Source organism: Calliphora vicina, chromosome 5, assembly GCF_958450345.1.
Source record: "Calliphora vicina chromosome 5, idCalVici1.1, whole genome shotgun sequence".
Taxonomy (NCBI): domain Eukaryota; kingdom Metazoa; phylum Arthropoda; class Insecta; order Diptera; family Calliphoridae; genus Calliphora; species Calliphora vicina.
In genome coordinates this window covers 106744865-106758415 of record NC_088784.1, presented here as the reverse complement: position 1 = coordinate 106758415, position 13551 = coordinate 106744865, and the positions used below count along the sequence as shown (strand labels likewise).

Genomic DNA, 13551 nt, shown 5'->3' with positions numbered 1-13551 from the left:
TTCACAGCATAAGACAGCGATAGCAAAGACAACAACCAAATCGCCAAGAAATTTCTATTTGAAAGAAATTTTCCACAATAAGTTCTAAGCATAATGAGGTTGCTTTTATATTTTTTAGTTAACAATTGCACTTAAACACTTTTGAATGATATGTATAGATATTTACTTAATAAATTTATAAATTCTTGCTTAATATCAATTGAAACATATTTTATTTGCTTTAAACACTGTTTGAATTATTTTGATTATTATGTTATGTATTATTTGCTATTTCGTTTTATTATTATTATTTTGTTGGAAATGTGCGATTTCAAACCACTAAACTATTGATCAATTTCAACCTAATTTGTTGTTGTTATTTTATATTATGGCCGGTATTTTTTCTTTATATTTTAGTTGTTTTTATAGGAATTATTTTGTTTTTTTATTTAAAACTTATCAAATCTATTCACTTTGAATACACAAAATGTTGACAATTTTTTTTATTAAATTGTTAATAATTTTATATTAAATATGCAAAACACAACAATAAAAAACAAATTTCGCGTAATTGTAACTCGCTCGTTAAAGAAAACAGAAGAAAACGGAATGACAAACACAAATTTTCAATGGCTCGTAAGTTTTCGTAATTTTTGTTATTATTGTCACATTTAGTTGTGATCATTTGCTGTTGCACTCCGTTTAATTGATCCGTATGTGTTTTTGCCTCAAAATACCTAATAACACTATAACAGACATTCAAAATCATGGACTCTTTACAGAGCTTCGTCACAAATTTCATATAATCGTCTCTACAAATATATATGAATAAAAATTTGGTTGGTTTGGTTTAAAGCTTGGCTTAATATTACCATCAACCTTAACAAATATTAATATACATACATGTGTGTGCATTTGTGTCTGTGAGCATATGTGCGGTAATAGTCGTACCGTATGTCAGTCTTGTGTACAAACAACAGCAGATCAAGTCAAATAAAATCGAAAGTGAATAATAATAATAAAAAAAAATAAACAAAAACTGATACAAACTCAATCGACAACTAAAATTGAGTAAATTTACTGCTGGTTGCATTAAAGGCAGGCATTGTCGTAATAAGTTATGTGTCTCTCATTTCAAAAAAAAAAATATTATGCGAGGGTGATGTTCAAAGTTTGGCAAAATAATAACATTAACTACTCAATTTTATGTGTATCAAACAAAAAACTAAAATTTTGTGGAAATGAGCGAATTCACTTAATTGTGTCAAAATTCTAAAAGAATCCATTGATATTTATGATCGATATCTTGTTTTGTTGCTATTACATGTGGCTTTGGGAGAACGTAATAAATCTGAACAATTTTTATCGTTTTAGATTTTTTATGATTTTTTTAGAACAAATAAAATTGTTATTTTCATGTAAAAAATATATTTTTTGCTTCAATTTGTTATTATAACTACGAAACTACTGATCCGATTGAAACGCAAGACATGTATGAAAATTTGTGCATAGCATGGGGAAAATGTTTTTAAAATTCAATCAATCGAAAGAAGAACATTAACCATTAAATTTTATGTATATCACACAAAAAACTAAAATTTTGTGAAAATGAGCTAATTCACTTAATTGTGTAAAAATTCGATAGGAATCCATTGATATTTATGATCGATATCTTATTTTGTTGCTATTACATGTGGCTTTGCGATAAAGTAATAAATCTGAAAATTGTTTGCCGCTTTCAATTTTTCATGATTTTTTGAAAACAAAAAAATTTACTATTTTCACGTAAAAAATATATTTTTGGCTTACACTTGTTATTATAACTCCGAAACTACTGAGCTGATTGAAACGCAATATATAAATGGACTAAAGGTTATGTAAATCTCAACTTTTTTAAGTTTGTTCTAATAACATTGGAATAACCTCTTTTGAGTTATCTTTAATTATGTGGAGAAAGGACTAAAAAAATTTATAATTTTACTTGATTTTTTTTTTTTTTAAAAACTTTATAGAATTTAAAATTTGGACCATATTAGTACTTTGTAACACAGACTCATATACTCTGGGTCCTCATAAGATTTAAGACGATCTATGTCCGTCCGTATGTCTGTTAAAAACTCGACAAGGCCCGCACGAAAGGAGCTAGCTGATTGAAATTTTCGACAAATGTCTGTTGATAAGGTTTGTTTGGTATTGAAAAGTTTGAGCAGTCAAAAATATGTTGATTATGCGGCAATCTGGAATTATACTGTACAGTATGTCGCAAATCTGGCAACATATGTCCCTAGTCCCCATACAAGATCCCCCTCAGAAAATGACTTGACCATTCATAATTGTTTTGCAATAATTAATATCGTGATGAAATTGGACATAAACAAGGTTTATATGAACCTAAACTACCAACCTACCAACTTTTGTGAGGATCGGTCCATAATTGACCCTACCCCCACTATATAACCCCTATATCAGAAAAATATTTTATTGTCACATATTGATGGTGGAGATACTTGATTCGGCTAATGCCCGTAACTTCAACAAATAGATATCTGCGGTGTAAAATACCCAGCAGATAAATTTATCTAAAAGGTAACTTGACATTAATTTCAAATCAATATCTACGGGTAAACATTACCAAATATTTTTACTCCATAAGTAACTAAGCCCTGATAGATATATATTTGTTGAAATTACGGGCATAAGTCGAATATAACTTTTCAAACATTTTTAAACCAACCTCGTTAATATTATTACATTAGAGCCACATACTGCTCATGATGCATACAATTTTTTTATTAAGCATACACAAAACAATATTTCAATTTATCCAAAGCGCCTTAGTCTCTATATGTCTCAAATTTACTTTACCCATTGTATGAATGTCTGCAATCATGTCAGATAACTGGCAGTTTATGTCAAGATTCACTCATGCTTTTTTTGTTTTTGTTTTTGGTAACCTGTAATGAGAGAGAGCTTTTCTTGCTTTAGGTTTTTCTATATTGTACATATTTTGTAATTAAATTTAATAAAAATTTCGTTAAGCTCTTTTTTTGGTTACTTCCTATTTAAGATACATTGTCATTGGCTGTAATAGATCATTTATTGAATGCATACAGGGAATTCCATAATCAAATGAAGGTCAGATTGCCGTAGAAATATACAAGGTTTTATTTGTTTATTTACTGCTAATTATATTGGCAAATTAATTTAATTTGATTGGTTCATTCGACAAAATTATTAAGTTTACTTTATGCATTTTGTTTAGGTTTTATAGTCAAGTGCTGTATTAGTTTAATTTCTTTGGACATTTCCATCAAATATTATACAGAGATGGCACTAGAAGGAAGATATCGAATTTGAATAAGTTTCTCTTTCACTCAGAACTGCGTTTTTATACCCACCAACAACAGAATCTGTTTGTAAGATATCACCAAAATATTAGACATAGAACCAAATCGCATAGATATTGTGATTCCTTATAAGATTCTGATGTCCGTCCGTTGAAAGCACGATAGGGCCTCTACGGAAGGACCAATAAATAAAATAGTGAATTTTTTTAGATGTTTCTCCACATAATTTATGAAAACTCCAAAATTTTAACAAAAACAAAACACAAGTAAAATCTACACTCAAAGTATACGCTTGTAAGCACATACAATTTTCTGAAAATAAGCGAATTCACTTAATTGTGAATAAATTCGAAAATAATAAATTTTTCCTGATTTTTTTAAAACAAAAAAATTTCTATTTTCGCGTAAAAAATATATTTTTTGCTTCAATTTGTTATTATAACTCCGAAACTACTGAGCCGATTGAAACGCAATATATAGGTGAAAATTTGTACATATCATGGGGAAAATGTTTTCAAAATTCATTCAATCGAAAGAAGAACATTAACTACTCAATTTTATGTATATCAAACAAAAAATAAAATTTTGTGAAAATGAGCGAATTCACTTAATTGTGAATAAATTCGAAAAAAATCAATCGATTTTTATGATAGATATCTCATTTTGTTGCTATTATACGCGGCTTAGCAACAAAGCAATAAATCTGAACAATTTCTGCCGTTTTCGATTTTTCATGATTTTTTTTCAAACAAAAAAATTTGATATTTTCACGTAAAAAAATATATTTTTTTGCTTCAATTTGTTATAATAACTCCGAAACTACTGAGCCGATTAAAACGTAATATATGAACAGATTAAAGGCTATGTAAATTTTAACTTTTCTAAGTTTACTTCAATACTAACCCTTTTTGAGTTATCATAAATTATGTGAGAAACATCTTAAAAAATTAACAATTTTAGAAAAAAAAAATTTTAAAAAAAACTTCTCCATAGAATTTAAAAGTTGTACCATTTTTGTACTACTGGAACCAAAATACATCAAAATTGTGTAGCGGTTAAAAAAACTTCAAACAATTTTTCGATTTTGTTGCCCTGTGTTATAGATGGCAACCGAACTTCAGTTGCGTTGCCAGAGGGCAACCAAAAATTTCTGATATCTGTAGTATCACTTAGGCAACTGACAATGCAAATGAAATTCTGTTGCCATCCATAATCGACCCATTAATTTTTTACTAATTTCTCAAACGCACTACAATCTCCAAACATTTTATTGCCAACGTAATTTTCAGAAATTTGTATACAAATTATCTACTACTTAAAACCGCATAAGTAATTATTGGCATTGTTTTAAATCACAACACAAAACACTTCAAAATGCAGATGATGAGTCCACAAAAATCTCTCTCTAGTCATCATTCATGAGCCAATTAAGACCAACAAATAAAAACAATTCAAATAATACTTAGAAACTCGTTTGTTATTTGGCCTTGAGATGGTCACCAGCAACCACTTGATTTTTGATTGCACTGTAATCAGCAGCCAAACTACAACAACAACAAACAATTGTCAAATAGTTGACAGTCATAATGTGTTCATTCACCACTTCCACATAGTGTGAATAATCTTTAAAGTGACAAAAACTGTTAAACACAAAAAAAGCCACAAATGGCCGAAAACAAAAACGAAAGAGACCAACCAACAAGTATTGCATAATTTACTATGTAGATATTCAATCGTATGTTTACGTTTAACAATATATTGTTAAACAGGCATATTCATGATTAATGCCGTAAGGTAAATGTTTTAGTAAAATTAGTGCCGAATGACTAATATAGATTTTGTGTAAATACAAAAGAAATGAAGATCAAACAAAAATTTCCGGTGGAACAGAAATTGACATTTTGATTGTTGATGTTGATCATCTAAAACTAGTTTAGAGTGCGTGCAATTAAGTCAAGGTTAAATAGTTGTTAAACCCATTGCTGGCTAGAGTGCATTTTTAAGATAACATAAATATTTATGTTTCGGAAAAACAAAGTTGTGAAATATCTTATATCTTTATCTTGTTTTGTTTATTTTTACAAGAATTTCATTTTATGTCACGTCCTAAATTACGTTTTTCAATCCGTCAGTTAGTTGTCATTTTTGACATTTATACTTGAATAAAAAACTGTTAAAAGCAGTCGTCAGTTTGAGTATCTTGTAAATAAGTATATTTTGTAAAATTGCATAACTTTAAATAAATGGCTGGCAACGCATTGTAACTGTGTTAATATGAGTAGTACCTATGTGTTATCTACTAAAGAAAAAAAAATACTAAAAAATAAACATAAATAAATTATTGTTTTTTATTTTTATTATTACTCGTAAATATTATAATTTCACGTGTGTTTTGTCGTCTTACTTAGTCACTCTCTATCTCATGATTGCGTTACAGTGCTAAAATTGTATTCGGTTTAAGCAAAAGTACAATGAAATATATTTATTTAAGTTGTATTTATGTTCAATCAATTTTAGTTACATGCATATTTGGGTTGGTATTTTTAACCCTTTTAAAGCTTTGGAAAAAATGGAAATATATAAGTTTGTCATTCAGTTTGAAATTTCCACATTTATCATATGCGACCACTATATATTCTATAGTTTTCAACTTCCAAAAAATAGGGTCATAATTTGACTTTTTTCAAATTGAGCCCATTTTTCTCAAAAGAAAGCTTTGGTCTTTTTCTTAAAGAACTTGTTGGTCGTTTAGTGGGATATCTATCAAAATAAATGTTTTGTAATTCAAGACATAAAATTTATTCCGTTTTTTACTTAAATCAAACTTTTTTTCAAATTGGTCCCTTTTTTGTTGATATCCATCTAATAGACAAAAAAGCTCTTTAAGGAAAAGACCTAAGCTTTCTTTCGGCTGTGCCGAATCTTATATACCTTTCACCAAATTATACTTTAAAATAAATTTGTTTAAATATTTTTAGGTAAACAAAATAATTTTTTTTTTCAAAATTTTTTTAATCAATTTTTTTTCGAAATTGTTTTTTAATTTTTTTAAAAAAAGTTTTTTCCAAATTTTTTTTTAATTTAAAAAAAAAAATGTTTTATTTTTTTGAAAAAGACTTTATGACATCTATCTATTTTTAAAAAAAGTTTTATCCAAATTTTTTTTAAAAAAAATTTGATATTTTTTTGAAAAAGACTTTATGACAAAACAATTTTCTGTTAAAAAAAAATTCGGGTTAAAAAATATTTTCCTCGATTTTAACCCATTGTAGGTCCAACTTACCATAGTCTTATATACATCGTTGAAATGGACTTTGAAATATCTATCATTAGATATCCATATTCTCTATATTAATGACTTAGTACATTTCTGGACATTGTTCAGGTTTTTGCTTTATATCTCAGCCATCTGTGGGCCGATTTTAAATATTGTTACGTTTTAATCCTTTCAAAACGTTGGTTTATTTCCTTTAAATAAACCGGATACTTTTGATTGCAAATAAAAGCCGTTTAGTAGTTTGAAAATTGTAACAACTCTTTATTTATTTAAAATGTACAACAACAGAATTAAATAGTCACTCAATGTTTTTTTTTTTTACGTTTATAAATTCGCAGAAATACAGACATACTTTATAATGTACACGAATTCACTTGAAAAGCACAGCACTCAGTTGATGGTTATTCGAAAAGCGTCTCTGATAAAGCCACTAACGACTGCAACCTCTACCACTATTTATTGCACTCTATATTGCTCTTTAACTGTCTAGAGCTTTCTAATACATACGCCATCTGTGGTGTACTTTCTACAATGTTCTTTAACTGAATATTCGAATATACGGTCGCAATGGACAACTGAAAGCTTTTATTCAATGTTAATAATGCCCACTATGTTAAAGTTTGGGCACTGATATTTGAAAGCATTATGCAACTTTAAATCAGCCGTTAAAATCGTTATATTTAAATTCAAGTACAATTTCGTAACAATATCAACCGATATATTGATGTACGTATTATGTATGTAAGTTATTTGGGGGCTAGGGGAAGTTGATTTCAAGGTACAAACGGACAGAAGGATATACATATATACTTCGGTATCTATAACGATGTAGAAATTACAAACTTATGGTGAAGGGTATAAAAAAGTCAACAAAGTTTTAGTTTGTGCAAAAAAAGTCAAAAATTATATTTCTTGAGTTATAAAACATTTATTTTGATAGATATCCCACTAAGCGACCAAAAGGTTCTACTTTTGAGAAAAAAATAGCCCATTTTGTTTTTTAATTTTTTTTCGAAAGATTGAAGAAATAGCTATCTAAACTATTTGGGACACATTTTGCTAAGAATAATAGGTAATATGTTACATGGATGAGAAAAAACCCCTAATGACCTCCTCTAACTAAGAGAGTTTTTGACCTATCTTGTTGAAAAATTGTGCCTGAATTACTATAGGACTAACCTTGGTGCAAATTTCATACCGATCGGAAGACATCGATTTCTAAAGTTGGTTCATTTGACATGAAATCCCCTTTATAAGTATAAATTCATTATAAATTCATTTTGGTCCACGAGATGGCAAATGTTGTGTTATTTACGATAACATTTTTTTCGGGTCATTTTGGAATAAAAACCTCACGAACGAAAATCGATTTTTTAAAGTCATAAATTTCTCAAATTTTTATTACTTTTTTATTTTTTATAGTAAAAATGCGAACTTTTTCCCGATACCGGAAATTTTAAATATAGATTCTAGTCAGGTTGATATATTGAAACTATTTGCATTTTTTGGAAAAAAAAGGAAACAATCAATCCCAAACTTTAACGCGTTTTGCGTGTGAATTTTTTTGACAACCGAGAAAAAGTAATACCAATTTTTTAAATAACATTCAATGGTCTCTTCGACTATGCTAGAGCCATTTTGATATTTGCAAAAAATGTAAAAAAAGATAAAGCCCTAATCTTCATATTTATAGTACATGAATATCAAATTAAAGACCTTTTCAATAATGCTTTAGAAATTAAGACCGACAATGTGTCAATTTTTGGGAAAATATTTTTTAACCCGGTTTTTTTACCAAATCTTTAACTTAAAGTAAACAATGATAAAGCTTATATTATATTATGAATCTTAGTAAACTAAGATTCGCGATTCACAGGGTTTTTATGGTCTACCGATATGCGAAATGCAAGCCATCTGGATTCAGTTTCAAAGATTCTCCAATATTTTTGATTTTCCTCATATACAGTGGTGGCCAGCTAATTAAGAACAAAATTGTTTGCTAAATTCCATGTGATTCTCAATTAATTTTTTAAATATTTCCACAAATATATATGCATAAGGACTGTTTTCACATACAAGTGTGTTTTATTAAACTGTGTCAATTCATACATAAGATTTTTCTACAACTTGACCAAAAAATGTTGGTATTTTTAGTTCCATTAGTTTCGGTCATATCATGTTATTAACAGGGGATGTTCGCTGAGGTGGATCAACGTATTTCCACATATCTTTGTCCATATATATTGTACCGATTTTTCCAAACATTTTTGAGAAACTAGAAATATTAATAATAAATTTCATACCTTAAGTCCTTTTGTTTTGGCTCTATCGCACTTAAAATTCAGTTGATAAAAAAATTCAAGTATTTGTCCTAAATAGCTGGCCGCCACAGTATATTTTTTGACATATGTTATGAGATGTGATAAATATAGAGATGTGAGTAGAAATAGGTGATCATAAAATAACATTCTTTAACGGAAATCTGTGAAAAAAATAAATTGTTGTGTACAAAACTCGAAGTTTGGATGGAAATGTAGGTGATCACAAAATAACACCCCTTTTCTTTTTAAACGTAACTTATTAGAAATATAGCAGACTTTAAGTGTTCACCACCAACAAATATATTTTTGAAGAGAACTATCGATTTTGATGATCCAAATATCATCCTTTTTCAATTTAAACGCAATAAACTTAAAGACGATATAAATATCTCACTAAAAAATAGTGAGTTGATTAGAAAATAATCCCTTTTCCCATTTAAAATGCATATTAACAAAGTTGTAAGGATTGTAGGATTTCACTCAAAAAATCAATTTTTAAAGGGAAATATGGATGATCTCAAATTAATGTAATTTTTCTATTTAAAATTTAAAAATGCCTATTTCGTTATTTTGGGTTTTCATACAAAATTTTATTTGTGATTTATTACATTATTTTTCCACTAAAGAGTGGATTTTTGAAGCGAAATATTGGTGATCAACAAATAACTTCTTCCTTCCATTGAGATGCATATTTAGAAAGTTATAATTGATTTTACGTTTTCAATAAAAAAATCATTTGAACAAAAATATTGATGAGCACAAAATAACACAAATAAATCATTTGAACAAAAATATAGATGATCACAAAATAACAATGTCTTTTTCTTTTTAATCGAATTTATATTGTCATTCAATAGATCGATTTTTGAAGGGAAATTACCTAGATCACTATATTTTGTAAATTTGTGAAAAATCAACAATATACGAACAAAAAAAGGTGTCCTTTCTGTGTTAAAATTTATTTAAGTTTGAATTTTTAAGTTTTTATTTTTGATTAAAAATTAAGTATTTTTAACATTTATCGTATTTACATTTTTTAAATGTATATTTTCTATCCCTAAATTTAAACAAGTAATCAAATACTAAATTATATTTGTTGACCCTTAAAGGGTTAATAAACTGTAACTTTACTGTGTGCTTAACACTTAACGGCAAATAAGAGAAATTTAAAACAATGCGAAAGAGAGAAGAAGATCGTGTGATAAAGTTCAACTACAATAACAACAATACATAACAACCATATTAAATTAAAAACCAAAATATTTAAGTGACCAGGTGATTGTGCTAGTTTCTCAATTTCTACTTCTAAAATTGGCAGACATTTAAGGCCAAATGACATAATTGTTGTTTATTGTTTGTGTTTTGTTTAATTATGTTTGCTTACTTCTTGTTTCTTCTCTTCAAACCGCCATGGCTAGTTTAGTGTTGATTTTTTACACGTACTCTTCAGTAAATATTCGAAATAGGCCTTTTTTAAACAGTTAACACTTTTATTTTTAATTTTTTTTTTTTTGACAATTGTCTTTGATTAAAGCTTTGGTAGCGAGCGATATTTACGAAACTAATTACTGATAATTGCCAGAGAGCAGTAAACAAGGGGATTTGTTGTTGGTATTTTTGTTGAAATTATATTACAAAAGTGTTAAAGGTAAATAAGAGAATTAAAATAAAATGCTGTTGGCAACATTTGCCAGCTCGGTTAGTGTAATAATGAATTTCAAGGTTATTTATTTAATAATTAGCAGAGAACTTCAATTGGGTCATAAACACTAATATGGACGAATTTGTTAACAAAATTTACTATTAAAAAAACACAAATTGCATAAGATTTCGAATTAAATAAAACAATGTAAATAAAAATTTATTTCATTTTTAAACTTTATAATTTGTTAAATTATTTAATGTAACTAAGTTTTGTAAAATAATCTCCAAAAATCTAATACTACAGACATAAATTTACAAACTAAAAGAATAATATTAGGATTTTTGTCTATTAAAAATTGGTTTTAAACATAAACTAAATTGCATTGCGCACTAAAACCTCTTGTATCCATTTGCTAGTCTTTTGGACATTGTGATAAATACCCGGCTGATGATCGACGCCACAACCAAAACCGGCACTGGTAATGCCAACTAAAACAAAACGACCTGTTGAATAAAGAAAATAGGAGAATAAACCAGCAATTATTGCAGCAAATAATAATAATTAAGCTCATGTGCCACTTACCACGTTCTTTAATTATCAGTGGTCCACCAGAATCACCTGTAGCAAAATTAATAAATTCATATAAATTATTTATTATGCAGCCTTAAAGTATGCTTTTAAATGTGTTTTTTGAAATGTACTGTGTGCAACATACCCAAGCAAGCATCTTGATGACCATCTGAGTGCCCGGCACAAAACATTTCATTGAAAAGTTCCACATTGATTTGTTTGCTCTCATGCCATCGTAAACATTCTAAAGAAGCTGTCAAGAGAAATCGATAAAGTTTTAAAATGTTTAATACAAGACAATAATATAAAGAAAATTTCACAAAATGTTCCTTTACAAACAATCAATTTAACTTACTTATTATTGGCACATTAGCAACCTGCAACATATTTGTGCCCGCCTGTCCCAAACTGGCCTCTGTTTTACCCCAGCCAGCCACAGTACCCTTGCGACCAATCAAGCGTATAGGATATACCGGCAGGCATATTGGCAGAATGTGTTCACTGGTATTAAAGAAAAGTAATCAATTAGCAATTGCTTTAAGTTTACAAAAAATAAAAGGCCCACCAAAGGTGCCCCACCTAAATCCCGTTGGTTTGGCCAACTTCAATAGCGCCAAATCATAACGATCCGGCTGAGTCATGCGAAACTCAAACAAAGGATGTATAATCTTTTGTATAACATTATGTTTTTCCACAGGCAATGGCTCTTGGGTATGGCCCAAATTTTGTGTATCCAATTCACCCAAATAAACTGAAATATCCTGAAGACGGGCCTGCTGTACGCAGTGAGCAGCCGTAGCTATCATATTCTTTGACACCAACACACCACCGCATTGGTATTCGGCAATGCGAATGTGAGCCTGCCAAGGATATTCGGCAAAGTGGGCTGGTCTACCGCCAATAATGCGTTTTTGTAGAGTCTGTTGGAAACTGCGTGCTAAGCCGCATTCAGGCTGGAATATTATAAAAGCTTTAATAAATTTCCTAAATTTAATATTTTCTTATAAACTCATACTTTTAATAATAGTTCATTGTCATCTCGTCTTCTTAAAAATACCCTCTTTGGCAGTGATGTTACTTTTTTGTTATATTCCACCAAAGCTGTTTCCACCAAGTTGGCAGCCGGCGATACATCTCCCTCGGCTGCTATGCAACAGGAAAATAACCATTTATTGGTACCACAGCCTCTTGCATGTTTGCCACCCTGTAGCCAGCAGGAAAATGATAATTTACAGGGCCACACACCACCTTGATGAACACACTCCGAGGGTACACCCAATAAAGTATTCAAAATATCTAAGAAATTAAGAAAACCAATGACAAATTATAAAAAAATTACAAATAAATTTCAGGTGTTACTTACTGCCTTTAACAGATTGTGTGGCCAGTGCAATGATCGTTAAATATAATAGACCAAAAATGAGTGTTACAGAATTCCATAAGTACATCGTTGTTTGTATACAAATTGGTGTTATCGTTGCTGCAGCATTTCTTATGCAAATTATTGCTCTCAGGAGACAGGAGACAATAATTTCAACTTATTTTTAATTGATACACAAATATTACAAAGTTTTCTTTAATAAGAATGTAAGAAATATTGTTGCAAAACTTAAGTACTTTAATGTTGGACTTAACATTAATTTTGTTTCTCAAATCACGCTAAATTAGTTTACACGTTCTAATTAATGTTATGTCAAGGCACAGTGGGGTTGATAGTAAATATTGGTAATGGATATGTAGCTGCTGAACAACTGATCTTAAAAAAAAATATATAAAAATTATAGATGTTGAAAAATTATTTAAAGAAAATTATTTTCGGTGGAATTTTATCTAAAATATCTTGAACTTTTTAGTGCCGATTTGGGTGATACTTCAGACATATTCTTGAAAGCGATACTGTGTGTTTAGATTGCAACATTTCGAATATCGCAACAACCTCGATTTCGAGCCCGTACTGTATATGCCCGTACTGTATATATAATTTTAAAGAGTACATATCTGGCAATTATACTCACTTAGTTATTGAACATTAAGTGTAAGCAACAAAGTTTTTTTTTGCTTCAAAATGTCGAATTTTGTGCCAACAAAGCGTCATATGCGGGAAGTTTTGTTTTATTTCATTAATTTGATTGAGCGATTCGTTTGAAGCGATCATTGGCCGAAAAACTTCCAGAATATGCGGCCAGATATGAAACCGTAATATTCCATCATGATAACGCACACGTTGCTATACCTGTTAAAATGTATTTAGAATGTAGTGGTTGGGAATTTTTGCATCACCCGAATAATAGTCCAGACCGTGCCGCTCTCTCTGGAATACGCTATCCGAAATTGCCTTGATTCGTTCTTGGCCTCAAAAGATGAGCAGTTCGCATGGCAAGGAATCCATATATTGCCAGAATGATGGGAAAA

The 13551-nt window shown here is 29.3% G+C and overlaps 1 protein-coding gene across 1 annotated transcript; it reads right to left on the bottom strand.

Annotated features, from left to right (window-relative positions):
• Positions 1–10874: 10874 nt before the first annotated feature.
• LOC135961519 (serine proteinase stubble) lies at positions 10875–12587 on the bottom strand. The gene is made up of 7 exons (XM_065513020.1): positions 12503–12587; positions 12155–12435; positions 11719–12092; positions 11495–11640; positions 11285–11392; positions 11152–11187; positions 10875–11072 (listed from the first exon to the last, which is right to left on the bottom strand). The coding sequence occupies exons 1-7, from the start codon at positions 12585–12587 to the stop codon at positions 10942–10944; spliced, it is 1161 nt and encodes a 386-aa protein (XP_065369092.1). The 3' UTR covers positions 10875–10941.
• Positions 12588–13551: the final 964 nt, after the last annotated feature.